Genomic DNA, 25,266 nt, shown 5'->3' on the forward strand with positions numbered 1-25,266 from the left:
CAGGTTGACAGGGCAACCATGCAGTGCACTCATCTCTGGCCATTCGAGGGGTGACCTGTACTCTCTGGAGAGCATTAAGGGACGGTCACACAGGACCAGGAAAGTTGCTAAGCACAGCCATGATAACCACGTCTCTCTCTCTTTCATGCTGCAGGAGGACCACGTCAGGATCAAGGATCCTGGCGACCTAGCTGTATGCCTGATGGCCTACAGAGACCTTAGAAGACGGAGGAGAGAGCGACTGAGGCACCTGGCCGTACAAAGGCAGGAGCAGCAACCTCATGAAGAAGGGGCAGCAGGGGCTCCCATACATGCTGCCCAGGAACGACAGCGAGCTATAGCGCCTAGCGACACCCAGGGTCTATAGATGCCGCCTGCCATTCCTGCAGATGACTGAGAACCAGTGACGCTGATGACTGCGCATGTCTAGGGACCTGGTGGCTCACATCTGCCACTTACTGCAGGACTTGGCGCCAAGGGGACTATGAAAGTGACCATGGTGCTCAATTTCTATGCCAGTGGCTCATTTCAGGGCTCGACAGGTGACCTCTGCGGGATTTCACAATTCATCACCCACAAATGCATCCATGAGATCACCGATGCCATCTTCTCCATGGCACACAACTTTGTGCATTTTGCCCGGGACTGGGACAGTAAGGATGCGAGGGCCATTGGATTTGCCCTGATCAAAGGTGCAGGGTGCGATTGACTGCACTCATATGGCGCTCAGGTCTTTGTCGCTACACTCGGTGAACTTCATTAACTGCAAGGGCCCCCACTCACTGAACGTGCAGCTGGTGTGCGACCACCAGAAATGCATCCTGCAGGTGTGCGCATGGTTTCCAGGGAGTGTGCATGACACCTACATCCTGAGTCATTCGCAGATCCCTGCAGTCTCCCAGGGTCCACAGAGGCTGCAGGATGGGCTCCTTGGGGGCAAAGGTATCCGCAGAGGCCGTGGCTGACGATACCCATGCAGCGGCCTTACACTGCAGCACAGCGACGCTATAAAGGGGCTCATGCAGCAGCTTGCAACTTGGTGGAGCATACCATCAGGATGCTGAAGATGTGGTTCCAATGCCTGGACTGATCTGGTGGAGCTCTGCAATACAGTCCACAGAGGGAGTCACGCATCGTTGTCATCTGCTGCACCCTTTACAACCTGGTGTTGCAATGGGGAGAGGAGCTGGCTGAGGAGGAGATGGAGGAGGTGCCAATGAGGAGGACGCCGATGGGGATGAGGCTGAGGGGCTCCTCGGTGGTGACGATGACGGGAATGAGGCTCTTGCACTGGTTAGATGAGGCAGGCATGCTCGGAAGGCCCTCGTTGCTGCCAAATTTGTGGAGGATGATGACGACATGCAGTGAGGTGTCTCCATAGATCCTCACATCGCAGTTGTGAACATTTGACTCCAATCTGGCTCATGGCAGCACCAATACCCTCTGTGAGAACGTTCCTGTCACGGAGATGCAGTAGAGGCCCTAATAGTCGCTTGATCGCAGGAGGATGTTGACAACATGCAGTGAGGACACTCCATAGATCTTCACATAGCCTCTGAGAATGTCTGACTCCTGGCTGGCCGAGGGCAGCTCGCTTATGCTCACGATCAGGGCCATCTCAGAGACACACCCATGAAACTTTAGACACATCTGATGCTGTTTCGACCTTCAGCACCTCAGCCCTTCAGGAGCTGGTGCACAGCATCACTGGTCACATATGTTTGTGTGATGGGGGCCAGCCCCACCTTAAAGGTGCTGAGAGCACACAAAGAGTATGAGAGAACTCTGTGGCACCTGCCCACTACATTCTGGCAGCAATGACCAGCACCACCGAGGTGCAGGCATCAGTAATGTTTCCAGAGAGTGTGAGGCTGGACAATCACTGTGGTCTGAAGGCTGCACAGAGCACAGGGAGGAGGCCCTCAACTGAGACATCTGCCTTTTATCTTGTGCAGAAAAGTTTCACATCTGAATGACAAGAACGGTGCTCATCAGAACAAGGAGCAACAGGCAGGGAGATATTCTTAGGAGTTTATTGACGATAGTGAACAGTATGAACAAGTGATCAACACCCATGCTCAGGCTGTGCAACTACTTTTACCTAACTTTCCTAACCCTGCCGCTATGTCCTGGTGCTCCCTGGACATCCACAGCAGAGGTGGAGGCAGCCTGCTGACTGTGACGCCCTGTCTGTGTTGACTTTTGTGGGCGTCCTCTGGAGGGCCAGGACTTGGTGGGCCCCATCCTGCTTTCAGGGTCCTGCTGTGTGGCAGTGGTACCCTCCTCGACCTGTGAAGCTGGAGCTGCGGAGGTCACAGGAAGAGAGGATTCAGGTGGGCCGGTCACTCCCTGAGTCACCTGGGTGGGTGGCCCGGGAGCGTGCACCTACTGATCCTCCTTCCTATGGGTGCGCAAGGGCCCCTGGCTGACTCTGTGAGTGGAAAGGGTAGCTGGAGTGAGATCGAGCTGCCCAGCACCCCTCTTGCGTACACACTGTTGGAGGCCAACTATGGCATCAGTGATGGGGTTAAACCCAAGCAGCAGTGCAGGAGTGACATCCTGGACCAAGGTGTCCATGGTGGCTGCCATCCTGCCAGTGTTGACCTCTGTGCCTTGTAGTGCTGGCGCTATCACCTCAGCCTGAAGATGGACGGACTCCTCCATCATGCCTTGCAATCTGAGGAGTGCAGCGGACATCCCTTCCTGATGTTCCTAGATTGCCTTTGCAGCTCCAGCAACTGTGACATTACCAAGTCCAGAGGCTCGTCATCTGTCTCGGACTCAGCACCGTTCTGGCCTCCAGCAGTCCTCCGAGGGACCTGGGAAGTCCCTGCCTCCGCCTGCTGTGGATCAGAAAGTGTGCTCACCAGATTGTGATCCCGAGGCTACTCTAAAGCTAGGTCCCACCGAGGTGTGTGTCCCTGCGCTGGTGGAATGTGTGAGTGAGCGCTGTGACTGGACTTCAGGGAGGGTGTCTTCAGATTCTTCTTCATAGGTTTCTTCGGGGCTTAACTGGAGGCTGTGGGTCATGGACTCTGTTGGCTGCTTCCCAGATGTGCCTGCGAAAGCAAGAGGAGATAATTAGTGCATAGCAGTGGCCTGTGGAAGAGGGCATATCACTCATGGCATGGTTGTCCGATGGACGTTGCACTGCTGGATCCTCACTTGGTAGAGCAGTGCCGACCTCACCATCAGCACAGTACCAGTCCCGGTCATCGCCAGCCAGCTGGATGGATCTGTTTTTGAATTCTTTCAGAACTTTGATTTCCGGCATCCCTCCACCTGTCTGCGACCTTTCCCACCTCTTGTTTTCCAGTTGTTGTCCTGCATGGAGAGAGTTGGTGAGAGTGTATCAGGACGCCTGCCAGGCCAGATGAAGTATGCCTTGCCTGTGTGGGTGGTGAGTGGTCCCACGGATGGGATGAGGTCAATGTCGGTGTGTGTGAAAGAGTGAATGGTGATGTCCCTTGCACTGGCAGTGAGTGAGGGTCCTGTGGATGTGATGGGTGTATGAGTGTGTGAGTTGGGAGTAATGGAAAGAGTGACTTACTCTGGCAGAATGGAGATCAATCATCCTTTTGTGGCACTGGGTGGCTGTCCTCCTCTGCAGGGCATTTGCACTGACCACTGTTGCCACTGCCTCCCAAGCCAGGTTGGTGACTTTGCTGCCTATCCTGCGGCCAGAGCGGTGGTAGATCGCATCGCGATGGGCCTCCATGGCATCCAGCGGTCGTTTGAGGGAGCTATCATTGAAGCGGGGGGCTGCAGTCTTTTTTCCTTTGCTGGCTATGTATCCTGGGAAGCTGTGATGAGTTGGTGACGATGAGTGCTTTGCTCACGGCTGCCTTTTACAGATGGCAGCCGGCGTGATGCATCAGCATGGTGATGGCAGGCGAGCGAATGAGAGCCTGCCTGCCATGCAAAGAGTATGTTTCACGGGAGTGAATAAATAATGAGGCAGGCTCGGGACAATACAGCGTGAAAACCCGCCATTTGCAGCGGCAGGTAGGACTCCGTTTTACCCGCCTGCTACCACACTTAGTGCAATTCTGGGAAAATTCCACCCTTTGAGTCTGTTCAACAAGATCAGCTACCCTGCCTGTGGTCAAAATGTGAGAACTTGCACCTAAGTATCTATGAGTTTCAACCTGGGTCTCTGTCCTCATGGCAACCAAATCACATGGGCATGTTTCCAGGCAGAGTTCAGCATGATTCCCATCCCCCATTCCAGGATATTCTGGTGCTTTAGCTTAAATTAAAAGAGACAGTAAAACATAATTATATTATAAAGTCTTGCATTTATAACACCTTATCTTCCCCCCAAAATTAGAAAAAACATTACCATAGTAATGATTTTTCTATAACACTATCAAAAAAAATTGTAAACATTTTAACAACTAATTTATTACATACACTGCAAGTAATATTCTTTCTCCTTTTGACACATTTTACCATCAAACATTTTGTCTTGGCAACACTGTGACATTGTTACTTAACCAGTAATAATCACCTTAATCTGACAGTTAGGATTTATAGTCCAGTTTACGTGTGTTCTTAGAGTCCCAACTCACTTGCAAATATAAGAGTCCTTTGGTACAGCTCGCTTCAATTTCCTTCAATTGGTGAGAAAAAATTTCTTTCTCATTTTGTTTAGACTGGCATTTCCATAATCCTCGTTTAAAAGATTGTATTTTGGTTTTGCATCCTCCAAGTGGCTTCTTAAAATCTGTATTAGATTGTAGGCAATCTGCACCCTGAGATAGTATTCTTGATGGGTCCAAAGGTTTTACAATTTGGTTGGTCTGGCTAACTTTGTAAAGGACAGTATTGCTGATTGCTAACAAACCATCCGGTGTTCGCAAAGTAATCGCTGTGATCTGGATTCCAAGCCGAAATCCCCTGTCGTAGTGCATCTTAACCTTTGGATTCAACACGTTATTTTGTTTTCTTCTTTAAAGTCAAACATTAAATTGTCACCAGGGTTTTCACTTTTTAAAACAGACTCTGAACCACTCTGTTCAGGTTGTAACTCCTGATTTCCATTTTCTGCCATGTCTGCATGGGTTACAATTCCAAGTCTGTGAAGAAAGTCTCAACCAGCCAAACATCCAATTTATAATGCATAACAATTGAATTCACCCTATCCTGTCTAAATTCAGGATCCCGTTATCTTTGTTTGTTTCCAGAATTGAATCCTTCAGTATTCTTCTCCAGGAGATGCAATTTTAACACTGCCTCCTTTTGTGCAAGTCGTTAATGTTTCTGTTGAGTAAAATCCTCTTTAGCTGCTTTTAGAACTTTGTTAAGGTTATGTTGATGATCAGTCAAAAATCTTGATACTCCTTTTTAGTCAGTTCATGACATTTTTAAATTTCTTTATGCTTTTCATTTACCCATTTGGCATGGTTTTGTCCAATTCTTTTCTAGCAGGAGTGATCATTTCTTCCTTTTTGAAGTTTTAATTTATGTTCAGGAACATAAATTCTTCCTTGCAAATCTATGGTATCAATATTAGTTGTATCGGTACTATTTTCTTTCAATTCATCAGTATTTTTGAGTACTGTTGCTATCTGATTTGTCACACTTTGCTCAGGATACTTAGTAGGCAACTAATGCACTAAATTACAGAAAAAAGTACCCCCCATTAACCAGTTAAGACAACCGAAAACCCCACACAATGTTTATACATTACACCACATTCTCAGTAGATAAAAAAGCCTTCAAATAAAGTCACAAATTCCTCCCAGTGATTCAACAGGCTCTCTTCTTCCTGCTCCCTGTCTTCCAATGCCCTTTTAAAAGCCCTTTCACACAATCCCTTGGGTATAATCAACTTATTTCTAGCAGCAAGCCACCCTCTGGTGACGCCTCGATCTTTAAATCTCCATAGGTATCATCTCTTCAAACAGGGAATCCATTTTCAGCATCATTCTGTTTGGTGTTAACCCAGAACAGTCCCTCCCTCTGATTGGCATAGCAGACACCATTTCTGGTCTTCCTCTCGAAGTCTCCCCGTTTGACCGAGATTGTAGCCAAGATTTTCACCACAATGGGGGTGGTGAAAATAGTGGAAGTGGCTGAAAATCTTAAGCCCTGTCCCCAAGCATGGCAATTCCCATTTTCACAGGGCTGGGAATGGGAGCAGGGTATGTTTTGCACCTGCACATTTTACAGAGACAGCTGGCCCTTTAAACTGTCAGCTGCCTTCACTCAAGAGGGATTTTGGTAGTCTTGGAGTGTGTAACCTGAAGTATGCAGACCTGGTAAGAGCAGCTCTGAACTCTGTGGGTTCATTTGGATGGCCAGGGTACCCCTTTGGAGATGTAAGGACCTAGTCCTGGGACACCTTTGGGGGAGGTCAAATGCCCTTTGGTGGTGGTAAGGTACCTTTTGGTGGAGGTCAGGTGCACTTTGCGGGGAGGTAAATTGGTCTTTGGAATTGTTAAAAGTAGGCATAAATGGGCATAAAAAGTGCATAAACTCATTACTGTCAAATTGGAGCTGTTAACAGACCTGTCAAAATACCAAAAGCACCTATCAAAAAGACCTGTCAAACTGTCAAGACATTTAAAAGTCCTTCCCTTTAAATCTTTGAAAAAAATGTCTGGAGCCTGCAAAAAGAATGTTTGCTTGCTATTTCACTCTATCTGTTGACATAAGCCTGAAGGTTTCCATTACTAGATTAGTGCTGCATGACTGATTTCACAACCATCCATTATCACAGTTTGATTGACAGTTACAAATGGTTATCAACTCGTGCTGTGCAACTATGAATTCCATTACTTGTTGTTATAAGGGAGTGTGCACTGGAATTAAGTGTTTGTTGTTATAAGGCTTTATTTAGTTGAGGGAATGTAAATGTAGTGTTTTTTTTAATGAATGAGAGTTTTTTCCAGTTATAGGGAAGTATAAAGACTCTTCGAACTTTATTTTATGGGACGTATTTTATCTCATCTCTGCATGGGTCCTGAGGTTTACCCGTGGTGGATACAACGTGAGTTGGAATGGTAGGTGCGAAGGCAAACGGTGGTAGGTGGAGGCATGAGTTAGCATAAATTGGCACTAAGTTGGCATAGGGGCTACAAAGGACCATGTGGGGTTGGTGGAAGTGCATGAGGTGGCAGGAAGGGTATGAGGAGTTATGGGGTGGGTGGATGGACATAGGTTGGCATGGAAGGTATGAGGGGACATGGGGTAGGTGGGGGCCATAAGTGGCATGGGTTGGCATGGATGGGGCATGGGGAGTGTGGGGGCAGGGTGTGAGCAGTGAGGGCTGTAGGGTTGTTTCATGTTTTATTCTTTATTTTTAAACTTTGGACACAGTACTGGAACCTCAAGGCAGGCTTACCACCCAGCCTGCCTCTGAATCTGGCATCTTCCTCAGTTCTTCCTGGGTCATCCACCCTGAATTCTAATCCAGCCCATCTCCCTGAACCGAAAATCAGATGTCCAGGCAGCCATTTTAAAATGTCCGGTTCGCAAAGCCAGGAATTCTGCCCTCTCTGCGTACCCAACCTGGGAGCAAAAATTTGGACCTGTGCGTCTGTGTGCAAAATCCTGCCAGTCTTTTGTGTCAAGGTGTGAAAACTTGCACTTGAGTTTCTATGAGCTCCAACCTGGGCCTCTGTCCCCTTGGCAAACAAACCACATGGGCCTGTTTCCACGCCAAGTTCGGTATTTTCCCATTCCCCATTCCAGGATATTCTGTTTACCTTAAAATAAAAGAGACAGTTTAAAGCATAAACATCTTATAAAAAAAAGTATTGCATCTGTACCAGCATCGACACTGTTGAGTACAGGAGCGCACGTCTGAATATTCCTGGCATTAAAACTGTTGCTTGAAGATGACAAAGATATGCTCCATAATTTTTCTTAGGCTGCATGGCTCCCATTATAGGTGCGAGATCCTCATGTGGTAAGGTGGCTGGCGGAGTCATGAGCCATGTGTACAGAAGGTATCTCTTCTCTCCAAGCAGCTGGCCTTTGGTTCATCTCTAGTAGCCCAAAGGCAGCGAGAATAGCTGACTGCATCAGGATGAAGGGATCGTAGCTGCTCCCAAGATAGTCACCATTCACCAACATAATCCACCGTGCACAGTCGCACACCAGTGCACGTTGATGGAATGGTAGCACTTGTGGTTCCTTTTCCCCCCGCATTTACACATGTGTGAAGTTGACAGCTTCCTGCACCTTTGGGAATCCCACTATCCTGGCAAAGCCACATGCCTGCTCCTCCTGCTTCTCTCTGGTAAGATGGAAGATGATGAACTCCCCTCTCCTGACATACAGAGGTTCCATATACTCGCTATTGTCATGATGGGTGACAAAATGTTGGCTATGTTGCCTGTTCCTGTCTGGAAGGATCTGCTTCCATAAAAGTTGAGGATGATGGTTACCTCCCAACATGCACTGGCAGCACTGCCCTTGCCTTGCTGTGTGGCTCTATGTTGAAGGAGATGGCACAACTCAGTGACGACCTGCTTGCTAAATCATAGGTGCATCTAATATTGTTCCTGGCTGAGGTGGAGGCAGGAAAGTGCACCCTGAAAACCTTTGGTTTGTAGGGCCGTCTGCAGAGTGACTGCCTCCTCCCTCTGGGAACACCTTCCCCTCTCTCCAGCCTGTGCTCCTGTCAGGTTGCAGGCCAAAAGGAACTGCAACTTTAGCCCCCATAACAAAAGCAAGCTTACTGTACACAGAGCTGAAAACTCCTCTGACCTCCCTCTCAAGATGCAGCAGCAGTCCCTTCAAAAGCTAACAGGTCATCAAAATACCTCCAAAAACACGCCACAGCACTTCAACAAACAATGTAAGAACAAAAAAAGTTAAACATACTTCACCTGCAAATTGATGACTGGGCCTCAAAATAACATTTATGTGGGGTGTCCATGGTGCAGCTCCATGCGCGTTCAGATGACAGTGATTAGGAGATATGTTAACTGGATCTAAGAGGCTGTTTGACATCACAACCTGCCCATGGCGAAAGCTTCCAGGGCAGGAATGGCACACTCACACTCGTGCCCTTACCAGCATGCTGCGCCATGCCAGAAGTGGCTATAAGCAGTGCACCTGCCATTTTCTGCAACTACTGCTTTTATAGTGCCAGCTCTAGCGCCGCCGGTGGCTGGAATTTTCCAAACTCTGTTTTCCCCTGGCCTCAGTAAAATTGTGTTATTTTTATTAACTAATCTCGTGCTTTTTTAAAGTGCTAACTCGGTGGGAACAGTATGTTTGATGATGTCCTGCTGTTCCATGGTGAGAGCTTCTTGACAAAGCTGTAGTGATGCACCTCTTTGTGCTAAGCCATGAAATTGTCCTGCAACTACTGTCAGCATTATGGCTCAGACGCAGGTAGGAGAGGAAAGCGCTGGAAAGTGAATTGCAGAGATTGATTATTAAAACAAAATGTGAAGGATGGGGTTAAAAGCACTTCCTTAGAAGCCTGTGATCAGTGAGTGAAGTTGGTGCCTTTTGGATCACCAACTCCTCACTTACCCACTTGCCAGATGGGTGAGCTGTTAGACCTTTGTATTGGGTGTAATCAATTTCAGGGGTGATATAAACTTAGGAAACCTCTGTGCACTTGAATAGTGCAACTGTGCAAATGATCCCTCGGGGCTTTGAAAGGCACAAGATTTGTAGTTGATCAAGGAAATTTGTCTTTAGTGCACTAATTGTATAAAAGTACCCAAATGTGCTAACAGGCAAATTTCTTCTATTTTTTCAGTGCAATAACAACACCGTACAATGTTCTTTGTGCTGAAGACAACATTCAGGGCTATAGACCATGAAAGCATACCCTGGGGCATTAACAAATTAACCCTTTGTGGCTTTCTCTGAATTTTGTTTCATCGTGATTTCAGTACAAAAGATAGAAAGAAAGAATTGTATTTATACTGTGCTTTTCATGAGCTTCAAAACACTATGGCTAATTAAGTACTTTTGAAGTATAGTCACTGTTGTCATTGTAGTTTAGTGCCAATCTGCACACAGCAAGGTCCCACAAAACATCAATGGGATAATGACCAGATAAAATGCTTTAGTGATACTGGTTGGGAGGTAAATATTGGCTAGGGTACAGGGGGGAACTCTCCTGTTCTTCAAATAATGGGATCTTTATGTCCACCTGAGAGGAAAAATGGTGCCTCAGCTTAGTGTCTCATCTGAAACAGTCCTCAACAAATTATTTTAAATAAGTTAATATCTTTGCTTAACAATAAAGAGAGGAATTTCAGAAGAATGTCTTAAACGGTTGTGATATAGTATCCTGTGGTGAAATTACAAGGCAGTGGTAAGATCATATAAAGATAAAAATTATGAATTTGTGCTCCCTGCTTAGAGATTGATGCATCAGAAGCACATATTGGGAATTTGAATATGGAAGTAGCAGGGCCTGGAATATTTCCCATTCTTGTGGTGAATAATAGTATCCTGTGTTATTTCTTTTTTAAGTTACCTGATATAGTTGCATTTTCTATCAACTAATCTTGTGTTTTATTATTTGCTTGGTGTAGTTTTCTTGCTTAAAGCTAGTTGGAACTGCAGGGCTGCACTAAAACTGGTGACTCTAAAAATGTGTTAGAAAATCTTTTTAAAAAAACTGATTAAACACTACAAGGCCGTAAGCTCAACTAAAAAGAACCTTGAGGAAGAATGACAAAGATAACTCCTAAAAGTCTAAGTTAAACTGAGACCCACTGTTGAAACTGTGAAAGTTAACATGTAAATTTTTGCTTTAAGGGAGAACAGCTAACAGTTATCTTGGTTGCTAGGGGAAAAGGAACATATGAAGAGCTCTCCAACCAACCATCAACAACTAAGCTCTAGACCTTCTGAAACATTGAAAGGCCCTAGAAGAAGGAAGAAGCCACCAGAGAAGGAAAACCACTTTAATAAATCAGTGCCATCTTAACTTTTATGAATTGTTGGTCTAAACCAGGTTAAAATAGATGGAAGAGAAGTTCACCGGACAAAGAGGAATGGAGACTTTGGATTAAACCAGTGCTGTAGTGAGATTCACTATTTATTAACGCATGAAACATAAATATCTATCAAGTGATTTGTAATTGAATAAACATTGCTTATTTATATAAAGAAAAAAATTTAAAAGAAAAATCTCCTGGTTTCAGTCTCTTCTTTCATGGGACCTTTATTCTAAACTTTTATTGATAGCTGGTCAACACTGAATGAGAAGTTGCAAATTATGCTTGGTTAAATCAGATGAGGATTGTCATTATCTTGTGTAGCAGTTATGCTGCTACTTATATAAATAGGAGGTTATTGATAAGTCTATTTAATGATCGAAAACATTCTTAATAGTTTCTTTTAATTTTCATAATTTTTCTTTTGGTTAGGTCATAGTTTAAATGGGAAAAGAGTCAAAAATAGCAGAACTAACACCAGTGTTGTACATATTCTTACTCTGTGACTCTCGCAAACAAACAACAATTCTTTTCCTTTCCCAATATAAAATAACAGTTTTTTTGATCTTACATCATATTACTTACTAGCTTGATGTCTTCCTAAAATATGGTTTGTGACAATCTATTCCCATCCTATTAGTGGTAGCAAGGCAATATTGTGCATTCCAAGGGTTACATTATTTGCTAAGATCAAGCAACCAGGACAAGAAAAACAGATCGCAGTGGATGCATTAGAAATGGATCAACAAATTTTATCTGAAAATGTGTTACAAGAAATTACATCTGCTGCGTGGCAGCCTACCCGATTACTGTCAAACAAGCTATAACTTACAATAAAGGCTATAAATGATGCACTATTTTCCAATTGATTTCCTGCTATTGTTGGGGAATTTCATTGATCTTATTTTATGAAATAAATAGATGAACACTAAAAGATTAGAATGATACATAATTTACAGCCAGTTAAGGATTTGTTTTTCAATTATTTTCCTGTAAACTGTAATGCACTTTATCAGGCACACAAAACACTGCAACCAATTTCTTGTTATAATTAAGAAATTGTTTTGCATAAAAGAAAAATGAAACTAACTTGTGGTTACTGTGGAATATCAAATTATATAAATAGACACATTATGGTTTATCAAACAATATTAAATTAATTACATCATGGATATGCACTTTATGTAGGGTAACAGAGTCATTCGAGACCTCAGGGGTGGTCATCCCTGACCTTTTGTGAGTCACTCCAGGCCCAGGTAAGGGTTCCATGCTTAGGATTACATGCCATAGCAATTGGCAGAATCAGTAAATTTTCAGTGGTCATGGTGGGAGAGCTAGAACCTCGAGGGACAATAGCTGCTTACAGGTGGAGGATTCTTCAGGAACAGGACCTGTGTTCTCTTTAAGCACACATGAGGAAGGCAATGGGTAGTCACCTCATGTATTCTTTTACCTAGTTATATTGTTCATTGCTCAATGAAATTGAAGATGGGAGGTTTTTACAAGCAACAGAAGAGGCAAGCGCAAGACTGCAAGGTGTAGAAAAATGAGCTGAGAACCCACCCTTGGGCAATTCACTACCACTATGTACTTAATGGAAGAAAAGATACATATGCAGTTTTAAAGATCAATGGGTTGAATTTCCATGGGGATTGTCTTGATCATCTTTCATAAGTTTGACATAAGATCCATGGAAGCTCTGGACAAATGGTGTAACAGACCATTCTCTGGGGTTCCCATGGATCTTGCATTGTCAGGAAGAGATAATAATGTTATTGGAATTTACTGTAAAATAGTGGTATCTTTGTCTACGTGTGTGTGTGTGTGTGTGTGTGTATGTGTGCGTGTGTGTGTGACTTAATTGGATTAAAGGCAGCTGGTCTGAAGGTTTTGATGTAAACATAGTAAACATGGGAGAAGTTTAGAATGTAAGGTGTAAAAGGACATTTGCATTTTAAAATAAACCAGACTAGTTTTCAAAAGAAGGAATGAAATATTATGCCTGGTAGAGTTCAGAAACAGTGTGTTTATTTTTCCCAAAGATTACTGGTAAAACTTAGTACTATGAGAGGTTTTTATTATCAGAAAGGTAAAGTCCGAGGACATAATGAAACAATGGATATTTGCATTCAAAGGGGAAAAAATGTATAAAGGAGTGAAGGCTGTGTGTAACGGTAGGCATTTTTAAGATCTTACAAGTGTGAAAAGCCTTCAGCATCTATGCCTCAAGTTGCTGTTTTGAAAAAAACTGAAGTTAAGAAAACTCACTTTGAATTTGACTGCTTCAGGGTATTGTGTGTCACCTTGCCTGGGTCTTTTAAAATCTAAGTGTCTTACTGTTACCTTAACAAAAGTGTAACTGGGAGTTAAATTAATTAGGGGATTTAGAAGTTATTATAATAGTAATTTGTAGACACATGCGTGTGCTTAAAAATAATTTTTCTTATTAATAAATGTTTAATCTAGTTTTGTAAAAAGCTATAAGACTTGGTGGTCTTATTACTGCTGAATTCAAGGCACGCATCTCAAAATTTATACAAATTGCAAAACAAGTTGTGGCAGTTGTTTCATGTTTCCCTTTGGGATTTGAACAACTCAGCATTTACCACCAGCTGCGCCATAACAGCATCAAAATTACAATGGACAGTTGGAAGAACCCCTGTGGAATTTCAGCTCCAAGGGTTCAATTCTAATCAGCTTTCATCAATCTTAGAAGAGAAAAGTAAGATAGCTTTATCATAAATGAGGTACAATTTCTGAAGCCTGGTGAGTAACTAGCTTTAAATGAGGGCTAAGTAGTGCAGCTCATTTATAACACTTAATTCACATATTTAGCATCTGAGTTTGAAGTCTGCTCTTCTCAGGCTTCTCCTCAACATCTGGTCACCACTTTAGCAATAGTTATCTGTCGTCTTGGAACCCCAATGCACAAATCCCAGTGACAGACCCAAGTATCCAGCTGGTAAGATGAAGAAAAACTGTCAGATACTCCAAATGAAATCTTGTGTGTGGTTTAATTTATGAGGGAATCATAAACATTCTGTCCACAGTCACAGTTACAAATGCAGCCTTTTAAACATGCACAACGTGTCATGCATAGCAAGTCCCTGGTTTCCATCCTTCATGCTCAGTGGAAAGTTGGAGTAAGATTTGGAGGGAGATTTACGCATTTACTCTGAGAGCAGAGCACGGTGAAAATTCAAAAGCAAGCATTGCACATTCCAAATAGAATATGTCTGAAGTAAAAACAAAAAATACTGGAAAACCTCAGCAGCTCTGGCAACATCTGTGGGGAGAGAAACAGAGTTAACATTTCAAGTCCATATGACTTTTCTTTAGAACTCTGAAGAAGAATCATAGAGGCTAGAAACATTAATTCTGTTTCTCTCTCCCCACATGCTGCCAGACCTGCTGAGGTTTTCCAGCATTTACCGTTTTTATTTTAGATTTCCAGCATCTGCAGAATTTTCTGTTATGCTAGAATCTGTCTGATTTTTCTTCCACTTAAATTAATGGAAGAAAAACTAGGTTGTTTCTGTAAATCAGGCGTGCCATCCTCCCTGCTAAGTTTTACTCTTTGCAGTCCATCCAGGTAATGCTTAATGCCCAAGTGGTAAATACAAAAACCTACCTCATGGCCTTCCAGTTACTTTTTTAGTTGACTCAGGCAGTCTGTGCAATTATTGTGATTTCATTATAGTTTGATCACAATCTGCTTAACTCTAGCATCGCAAAATAACATCTACTGGTCTGACAATTCAGCATTAAAGCTAAAGAAACTGATTACATGGCACAGTGAGCTGACACTTAAATGCTATGAAGTGGGTAGTTGCTCATCATGTAAGTAATTTATCACATTGGAAATTCCCATTCAACTATGCCTTAGTCATCAGATAATTCCTCATAGAGAGGAGCGAAAAGTTAGAGAGGAAGATTCACATCAGACAATTTTTAAGCATCCTATAGGATTACTCAAGGTGGTTGAAAATCTTGGGGAGGTTGAATCCCATGTGCCATAAGGTATCCACAGGGACCTTATAACATTGACCCATCCAAGGGGAGGTTCCCTCATTATCCTACTAAGATCAGATGCCCGTGGCATTGGGGGGATGCCAGGGTTCCTTCTGGAAGGACAAGAGAGGTATCGCTCTATGCTTTTGTAAGGAAGCCTATAAAATATATTCAAAAATATTAATTTTTACCTTCAGGCTTCAGACTATCACAGAAGCCTGGACTTCCTTGGGGCAGGCCCATATCCGACATTTAGCGGCCTGGAATCATTAACATGTTCTGAGAGGTCATTGAGAAACTGGAAATGTAGGAACTTCTGACGCGGGGGTTCCTGTCTCTGGCTATAACCGACCTATACACTAACCATGTGTGCAGCAAGTTGAAGCTCCGACCCTGAAATAACCCTAATGAATCTCTAATGCAAGGCAGGAACCTGGCTTATCCATATCTTAGCCTAATTATTGTCCTGATGGAATACACCCACTTGAGTTAAGGTGGAAATACACCAGAAAGGCTATGCTTTTTCAGCCCGAGGTTTTCCTTTGCAAAGCACTAGATACAGGTTGCCTCCTGTCCTCAACTGAGCCAATGATTGACTAGAGAAATCTCAAATAGACTTGAAAATAAAATTAACTAAAAATGTGTAGAAAAATTGAACATGTACAATTTTAGTGATGCAGGCTATTACTTTACTATAATTTATATTTTCCTGCATTACAACAGTGACTACACTTAAAAAAAACTTCACGGGCTGTAAAACACTTTGGCCCAAACCTTCCAGCCACAGGATCATTGGAGACCTAACATATGACCAGAGTTGTGCATCAGGACCCTGCAGAAGGCCTGACACATTGACCTACATGGGTATTGCCCGGGAGCTTTCAACTTCCGATGGCCAATTCTCCTGCTCCCTGCGACCCTCTTTGAATGTCTCTGACTCTGAATTAGAATCAGAGACTTCAAACAATTCTGATTTACTTACCTGAATAGTCACCCAGGAAATGTTAGACAGAAAAATCCAAGTCTAACTCCTGGGTTACTACAGAACTGACCCTACCACAAACTCTCCCCAGTCACTCACACTGACTCCCCTAACCACACCGCCCCCGATCACCCGACTACCCCTCCTGACCACCCAATTACCCTCCTGACCCCCTTACTTTGCCCTACGGCCACCTGGCTACCCCTCCCGACCACCTGACTACCCTCCTGACCCCCCTGACTATCCCCCACAACCACCTGACTACCCTCCCAACTGCCCAATTAACCCACAGACCTGACTGCCAGCTCACCCACCTGCCACCTCACCTACTTTCCACCCTACCAACTGACCACCTCACTCACCCACCACCCTACCTGCCACACTACCCATCTACCATCTCACATCAGCCACCCTACCCACCTACCCCCTTACCCACCTACCACCCTTCCCAGCTAATACCCTATCCACCTATCACTTCAGCAACCTTACCCACTTACACTCTTACCTTACACAGCCAGCCAACTTGCCAACTCACCTTACCCACCTTACTACTCTACCCATTCATTCATTCATGCACTCACCCATTCACCCATCCAACAACTTTCATTCCCTAACATTAAAACTGGACCTTTAAACCACAGCAGCTACTGCTGTAAAAAGAGCATGTCCTGTCTTCCTCCGAATCTACTCAGCTGCGATGGAGCTCTCCGAGGGACGCTGCGCTCCACATTTCTGGTAAAGCTGGGCTTGAAAGACCCGGCATGAAATGTGGAACGGCGTCAAGTCGGGGGAAAGATCAAGGGGAGCATCAATCCAACAATGATGGCCACTCTTTGGAAGATTCAGACCTTTGATCTATCAGGCACTATGTAAATGCAAGTTTTTCTTCTTTTTTAAGTTTTGATCCTGATTAACCACTGAGAGAAAGAAATGGTAAGCTGCACCAGCAAGCATTCTTAAAACAGTTACAATAAATGTTGAGATTTTTGGTGCTTCAAGAATTAAGGGATATGGGGAACGGTTGGGAAAATAGAGTTGAAGCCCAAGATCAGCCATGACCATATTAAATGGCACAGCAGGCTTGATGAGACATGTGGTCTATTCGGTCATCTTATTATAATGATATAATACCTTGGGCTTATTTACTGTACAAGACAAAAGGCACCAATCGCCCATAAGGGATTAAGTTAACATGTTGTGGGTTAATTTATTAAGACTGGCATGTGAGAAAAACTATACTTAGGTATAAAGCTTGAAGGCAGTGTGTGTGTGCTCTGCTCAAAGCAAAAGTGAAACTAAGACAGGGTAATATGATACATTTCCCTTCTAGTGATGTCATGCTGATACCCTTTAAAGGCATATCACAACATACTCCTGCTCCTATTTCTTGTATTCTTATGATTGAGTTTACTGATAGTACTCATTTATCAATTATTTGACCATGTGGAGCCCAGGCAGAATGGGCTTGTCCACTATGTAGCCTCCTGCAACGGGCACCACAGAGCCCAGTTTCTATAAAACTTCCCCACTATTGCCATTGTGCTGACTGGCCTATAGTTGCCAGGTTTACCATTCTCCTTTTTTGAACAGAAGTGTAATGTTTTCAATCCTTTAGTCCTCTGGTGCTGCCCCCATATCTAAGGATGCTTGGAAGGTTGTGGCCAGGGGCTCCAAAGTTTTCACCCTTACCTTCCTCAGGCACTAAGAATTCGGCCCATTCGGACTGAGTGACTTTTTCTACTTTGAGAACTGCCAACCTTTTAAGCACTGTCTCTTTATCTATTGTTATTCTATCAAATATCACTCGTCCTTTATTGTTGCATTGGCAGCATTGTCTTTTCTAGAAGACTCAGCCCGGGTGACTGTAGTGCCACTTAAGTTAGCCTCAGTCGCCTTGGGTTGGGAAAGAAAATGAGCTTGCACTCCTGATCACCCTCCCACTCCCTGTGCTTGAGTGGAGATAAATGGCCTTTGGATGGGGTCAGAATCAGGCTGAGTGCTGATACCATCTCGGGTACACATGAAGAGTGGGCAAGGTACCAATGGAAGTATAGCCAAGGACGGCAGCAGAAAATTGAAATATTGGTTTACAAGTAAGTACAACAAAGGAAAAGTCAATACAAAGCTATGGAATTGAAGGAATGCATAATTCCAGTCTGTAGTTAAGATTCATTCAGAGAGGCTGTACACTCCCTCACCAGAAAGGTGGGAAGATTAGAGAAAGAGGAAACCAGAATTGCTTTCACAAACTACCAGACAGACAGTTGGGAAGTAGCATAGTCAGCAGAGATTGGGTCTGAAGTTGCCCTTTTAGCTGGGCAAACTGTAAAGAGAATTAAAAAAATAACTAAAAGCTACAAATCAGATAATAGTTTTGTATCAGCAGCTGTTGTGATGTCACAATAACATCTGCGTTGATGAATAACTGGGTTTGTAGATTATGGGGATAAAGCTAGGATAAGATGAAGGACACAGCTGGTTGATTAAATAAAAAAAATGAAAAAAAGGGACAGGGATATGAAACTGTTTGGATGATAGGAAATGAAAAGGGCTGAAATTGTCATGGACAAAACCAAAAAGAAAAGGGCAAAGTCAGCAGGTCATGAGAATTGAATGGAAAGATGGAAAATTATAAAGCTGGAAGACTGCAGGGACAGAACCAGTAGTTATTGAGAACTGAATTAACAGGGAAGCAGAAAAAGGGAGGATTAGGGTGTTAAACATTTCTTTAGAGACAATATGAATAAATCTGCTGTAGATATATAGGTAAATAACTGTTCAAAGTACATTACAGAGAGGTGCATGGAACAAATATTACAAATGGAAACTAAGACAGAATCTTGTATGTTCCCTCCCCTGTGGCGAGTTTGGTGGTGGGGGGGTGGGGGTATTTATTCAGGCAGGGGGGTGGTGAGTGGGCAACCTCCCAGCTCCACTCCAATTAAGTCCGTGGTGTGAAGTCCCGTGGATGGCTTTCCTGCCCGCTATCAATTGAGGCCCTCAAGTGGGCAGTTAAAACCCACTTAAGGGCCTCATTCTGCAGCCACTGGCACTAACTACCACGTGGTGAGCACGACAATCAAACTTGTGCAGGATTCTTTACGGGCTGCAAGGGTGGGGGTGGGAGGCACTCAGTGCCTGATCAAGGGACCAGGCATTGGGAGGTGAAGGGTCCAACGAAAGCCAAATACCATGGTCTTACTGCCCATCACCCCTCCCCCGCGACCCGCACCCTACGACCTCTCTGTCGCCATCGCTCACCTCTAGGCCTCGGGTGGGTGTCGCCCCTGGTGACGCTGCCATTCAATAGAGCTGCTGCCCTCTGAATGGCCAGCAGCTCTCAGCAAGGAGGGCTTCCACCTCCTATGGGTACTTGATCCCAGGACCTGCCACTGGCCTGTTAAGTGTCTGAATGGAACAAGGTGTAACGGGCCTTCCTGAAAAGAAGTTGACATGGGGCTCTCATCAGTTCTCCAGCCAGCTCCCAAGTGCCCTATTGCTTCCACAAGATTTGACACTAAATGGGAGCCACAGAAACAAGTGCACAATGGTCCTTCACAACTGAGCTTCCTTTATTTTTTTAATTGACTTTTAGGTGAGCAGAAATGAAGGAAATGCATCGCACAAAGTCAGTTTATTTGAATAAGGGGTGTGGTGGTGACCTCAGCCTCTTTTGAATCTTGGATTAATTCTGAGTGCATGTGAAATTAGAGACAAGAGAATAATTCACCCTTTGATTGCATTACCTGTAAGAGTGCAACCTAAAAATATATCAAGGTGAACTAGTTATCCCATTAGATGATTTAAATGTTGCATAACTAAATTATACCAATACTTTTTATTTTCTAATTCTGTGAATGAATTACCAGACATTTTTACTTTTAATGTTCAATGTAGAACAATAAAAGATTGTACATTTTAACTTAAGAGTTTAATTACATTGGGCCAGATTATTAATACAAAATGCAAAACTTACCAGTGATATTGTATGTTTGCTCAATGCCTGTGTAGATCAGTTTACCATCTTTGAACATTGTATAATGGGTGATAATACCATTTGGTTGCTTTGGTAAAGGCCATGATACCATTAACGATGTAGGAAAAGACATAGCATTTGGAGGCTGAACATCTTTTGGAGCTAAAATAAAACAATAATAATAATATTAGACAAATAGGCTGCGGAATTTGATAATGCCCCAAAACAAGCATGGAGATCACAATGCATGATTAGCCTGTGTCTGTTGCTTCCGATACGCTTCATGCTGCTTGCTAATTTAAATTATTGCAGTGTGCAGCCAGTGCTAATTGTGCTGTTGAGTGGACGCAAGCCCCAGCAGAGGGGTGCAAAACTGTGAGAGTCTGGCACAAGTTAAAGTTAGTCTGCACTACTTAAATTCAATCTGCACCTTTTAAACATGTGCATTTTAGCAGAAGCAGACTCTGGAAGTCATCCCATAACTGATTTTGATCAGGGAAAGACACAAAGATGGCAGAGAGCAGATTTCAAGGTTCTCCATTTTCTCCATTTACAGTGGAGGCCTTGATGCAGGTGGGTGGAGAAGCAGAGATGTCATCTTTTCACAGGGGACCAGGAGGTTTACCACACAAGCTTTATGGAGACAGTGGGATCAGACAGCTGGGGCAGTCAGTGCTATGATTGTAGCTCCGAGGGCCTAGATGCAGCGCAGTAAGAAGTTCAATGACGGCACATGAGTGGTAAAGATCAGCGATCATCTTCAAACTGCATATCCCATGAACTGCCCCACACCATCATCACTCACCTATGAACAATTTCTATCAATCATAACTCATATCCAACATTCATAGCTTTATCCCACTTTCACACATTTAGCACCAATTCACACCCTCATCTCACAGCTTGCACACACTGTCAGCTGTTCAACCATGACGCATAACCCAAACAGATTGACCACACTCATTGACATTCTTCCCTCTCTCTTGCAGGATCGGGTCCACGCTGCCATTTTATGTGGGTGGGACAATTAAGGCCCGTGCCCAGAATCGCTGAGCGCTCCCTGTGTGGGCAGGGGGGTGGATTACCTGAGTAGTTCCCTGTGCTCTTTCGCGCATGCACGCGAAAGAGCACAGAGATCTCCCTGAGGTGTGGAGGTGCCTCAGGGAGATTTGTTTAAATGTGGGTAATGGAAATTTGAATAAATGTGGGTAAAAATTTTAAGGACATGTCCCCTCATGTGAAACTGTCATGTCCATTATTTATTTCAAAAAGTTTTATTTAAGTAATAAACCCTTCATGAAACCTCATCCTGCCCGCGGATGAGGTTTCATGAAAAATGCGAAGGCTGCCTGGGCTCTTCGCCAGCCCACCAACCTCAAGGTTGGACGGGCAGCTCAGTTAATTACTTTCATTACTTTTTAACAGGCCTTAATAGGCCTTTGACAGTTTAGCGGGCACGCAGCCGACTCGGCTGCCCGCCCACCGAACTGAATATCTGAATGATGTGCGGTGATGTCAGGGTGCCCGCCTGACGTCACCGCGCGTCATTTTACGCATCGGCGAGCAGGCTCCGCCTCCCCACTCGCTGACGGCAAAATGCTGCCCTATGGCATGGTTTGGTTTACAAATTTGATTTGGAATGTTCATTTGGCAAATTTATCCAGTGATAAGTAGAACTGTAGAGATAAGAAGGTTTCATCTTTGATCCCCAATCGGGGGAACCTTCTGCTGTCGCTTGTGACGAACTTGGAGGTGGGAAGGGTTTGTAATTAGGTAGGATGATGGTGTACCAGAACCGTGCCTCAACAGGATTCCTCCCAATATGTGAATTAGTTGATCTCCAACACCAGGCAGTGTCGGTGCAAAATTGTCTTCCATACCATAGGAAAGAGAAATGTGACTGACCTTTCTACAACTGATCACCATATACAGAAGGAAAGTCAGTAAGACTTGGGAAATGACTCATTCTGGTCCGAGCTGTTCTTGTATACCTTAAAATGGAATTCCAGTACAGACCAGGACCAGTCATTTCCAAGTTTTACTGGTTTTTCCTTCTGGATCCTGCCAGCGGCCTAGTGCGAAGAATGGAATTCAAGTAATTACAGTATCAATGTCACCTGTTACAGCTCAGAGGTTGAATAGCCTTCGTATATTCATTATCAAACTTACAAATGAAAGATTTTGTACTGTGGTTAGAGTTTACTTTTCAGGTAGATCAACATGTCTGAAAATCACCTGAAAAGCTTCACTAAGGTTTAAAAAACTCCCACGTTCTAGCTACCTATTTAATTTTAGGTGGTACTTTCAAAATCTTCATATTACAGCAATTCATGGGGGAGACAGTCTCATTAAAGATGATCAATTTTAACATCAATATCTCCTTTCTTTATTGTCTCTAATAGGATAGTTTAGTCCCAGCAAGTGCCGCTTGTGGAAGCTTGCAGTGTTAGCTCAAAACTTGGAAAAGATGGGCTGGGGAATCCCACCCCCTCCTATCCCCACTGCCTCCCCAGAAGTCCCCAGATAAGGACTGTATGGCAAGTTCTTGGGAAGTTCAAACTTCCATTGGGCAATTGCCCTGCAATGGGAACCATCCAGAAGTACGATATAAATTGCAAACTTCATATGGTTCCAACTCTCTTCCAGTAATAATTACACAGAAGAAGTTAAAAGAATTAAAACCACTTCTAACTTCTAGGTAACTATAGGACTGGACACCCCGCCACCCCCTCCCACGGGACACTCCCGCTCCGACTACCTGCCATTAATCCCCCAACACCCACCCACCCTGCGATCCCTCACTCTGATCACCACTCCACAGAAGTTAAGGGCCATTATCTTTCAATAGCTGTCAGCCAAACCTGCTGTATAGCTATGAAGGAGATAAAATGTAGTCTTAAAAATCTTGATTTAGCAACCTCATGTTTCTTACACCAGCAACTTTGCTCAATTTTATGAAAAGTGAAAATAATATTAATGCTACATTATCTTTAAGCTTGTACACAATTATTCTTAGATTTGAACTGTCCTTTAAGGAGTTATTTTAGTTCACCAATATAAAATATTTTTAACAAACTTAGAAATTTGAATTTTCTGTTTTCAGAATATAAAATTATACATCACAGGTTTAATTGTAAAACACAACAAATTGCATGCCTTAATTTTGCTTTCAATAGAGTAACAATACTGCTGTTTCATATATCACATCCATTGTACAGTTCAGTGACTTTATAATAAAGATATATTAAAGAAAAATAACTGCATCTTCAGACATGGTTATTACAATATAAACACACAATATCAGTCTCAGTTCTACAGCATCGGTATGGGATTGAACTCCATCAATTTTGAATATAAACATCCAGAGGTGTCAGCACATTTTTCAGCATGGAAGTTTTTCCATGATGAATACGCTACATGCCCCAGGTCAAAATTTAGTTACCCAAGTCAAGACCAAATGTCAATATCAGACTCTGCATATCACACAATCCCAGCACTTCATGAAAAAAAATCAATAGGCTTTGCTGTAGGTGAACAGTTAGCATGCAGTTTGTATTACTTCATGGTCCTATTAACGTCAATCTTGGTATAAGCTTTCAAACGAGTGGCGCAGTTCAAGCTAACACTTTCGGGATGGGAAAATGTAAATATTAAAGTAAATGTACAAATTAGGAATGCAATGGAAAATATAATTACTTCCTGGATTTGACCTCATCTGCAGCAGCTTTGAAAATAAATCACATGTTATCTTATAAATTATGCTGCTGAAACTTTTATTCTTGTTGGCAGCAATATTACTATAGGTTGTGATTGTAGTGTGCATACAATTGTGACTTGTTGGTTTGAATGCAGCACTACGTTCAAAGAAAGACTTGCTGAACAAAGTTGGAAGACCAAGGGGTAAATTATAATTTTCATTGCCTGGCCAAGTTAACTAGCAGAACAGATCAGCTGTCCATTGTGGAACCCAGCCGATTTATGTTCCATTGATTTCAATGGAATGAAATTCAGACGTGTTCTCCAAGAGGCGCATAATTGACTCCACCACCGCTGACCAGGTAATCAAAATGAAAATGCACCTCAATATTTTTATTATGCATAAATAAAGTCTCCAGTTTGTTTACTACAAAACAGAACAATCTTGGACATCTAAGTACTTGTAGCAATGTAGCATTTCCGAAAACACATCATATCAACGTTGCTGAGTTTGAATTAGGCAGAATGATATCTCGAGAAGCCCAACAATTCACTGGGCAGGATAGATATGTCTAAACCAAAGATTTATGTTAATATGAATGGCACATTCACCAAGCAACTGAATAAAAACTCTGATAAATCATCAGACATGTGTATTTGCTGAATCTTGTCTACTGTGAGTCTAAACTCTAACTACAAAGGGAGGTAAACCTGCAACCACAAAGCCAATTAATTAGCTGCATCTAAAAGTTATTTTTTAACCATGCATTTGTTCTCTTTTATAATTATTCCATGTTTTTGCCATTTTATGACATTTTTTGGCAATTTTTAGGCCTTTCCATTTTTTGTCATTTTTTTTACTTTAAAATATTTTTATCTCTTTGAATAAAGAATCAAAAGTCATTAGTTATGGCAGGATTTAAAATTACGTATGGCCGCAACTGTTGTGGTCGTTTTTATCTTAAAACAATATTAATATAAGTACGAGTGGGGTGAGTCCCACACAGCCTAAGTACTAAGTATTAAAATTGAAGTGCTATTGGTTACTGTTTTGCGAAAATGCAATAATTTCTGATGCAAATTGCCCAAAGTATATAGAATTTGAATTAGAAATGGCTATGTTTTTGTAATCAGTAATAATGCTTTATTTTCTTGGTATTTATTTAATTAAAAACATTTTCAGAATTCTCACTTGGTATTGCTTTGATCAATGCTGGAATTTCTAATTACGAATATTTGGTTAATGAAGTGAAGCTGTAAAATTTCTGTAATAAACACCAGTTTTGGTAAGTATGTTAAGCTAAAGCACAACAAACTGTTCCAAAAACCTCCAATTAGGACAAAAAACCTAGAAATTATTGTTTGTAATATTAGTGGACAAATGCTGAACTTATTCGTATGACATTTCTTTGTCTGGTATTTTAACAACATTAAACCAGCAGACAAAGGACTATCATACAAACATAGCAAGTGTAACTAGCAGTAATTTGTAGGTAATAGTGATGAAATGCAGTTATCTGTATAGAGGTACACTGGATCTGATTTGTTCTTCAGCACTGAATAGAAATGATTTCAATTTGGAAAGTGAGCCCGATAATACAAAAGGCATATAATACTGTGGATGCTGAAAATCTGAAAGCTAAACAGAAAATGCTGGAAATACTCAGAAGGTCAATCAG

General features: G+C 42.8%; 1 protein-coding gene across 1 annotated transcript in view; it reads right to left on the minus strand.

Moving 5' to 3' along the window:
* Nucleotides 1–25,266, minus strand: part of ush2a (Usher syndrome 2A (autosomal recessive, mild)) — a 1,183,552-nt gene that overhangs the window by 637,480 nt on the left and 520,806 nt on the right. The window contains exon 35 of the mRNA XM_078556364.1: nucleotides 19,892–20,053. Coding sequence (XP_078412490.1) covers nucleotides 19,892–20,053 — 162 coding nt within the window. The remainder of the gene's footprint in view (nucleotides 1–19,891; nucleotides 20,054–25,266) is intronic.

The sequence above is a fragment of the Cetorhinus maximus genome, chromosome 14 (assembly GCF_964194155.1).
Source record: "Cetorhinus maximus chromosome 14, sCetMax3.hap1.1, whole genome shotgun sequence".
In the NCBI taxonomy this organism is placed as follows: Eukaryota; Metazoa; Chordata; class Chondrichthyes; order Lamniformes; family Cetorhinidae; genus Cetorhinus; species Cetorhinus maximus.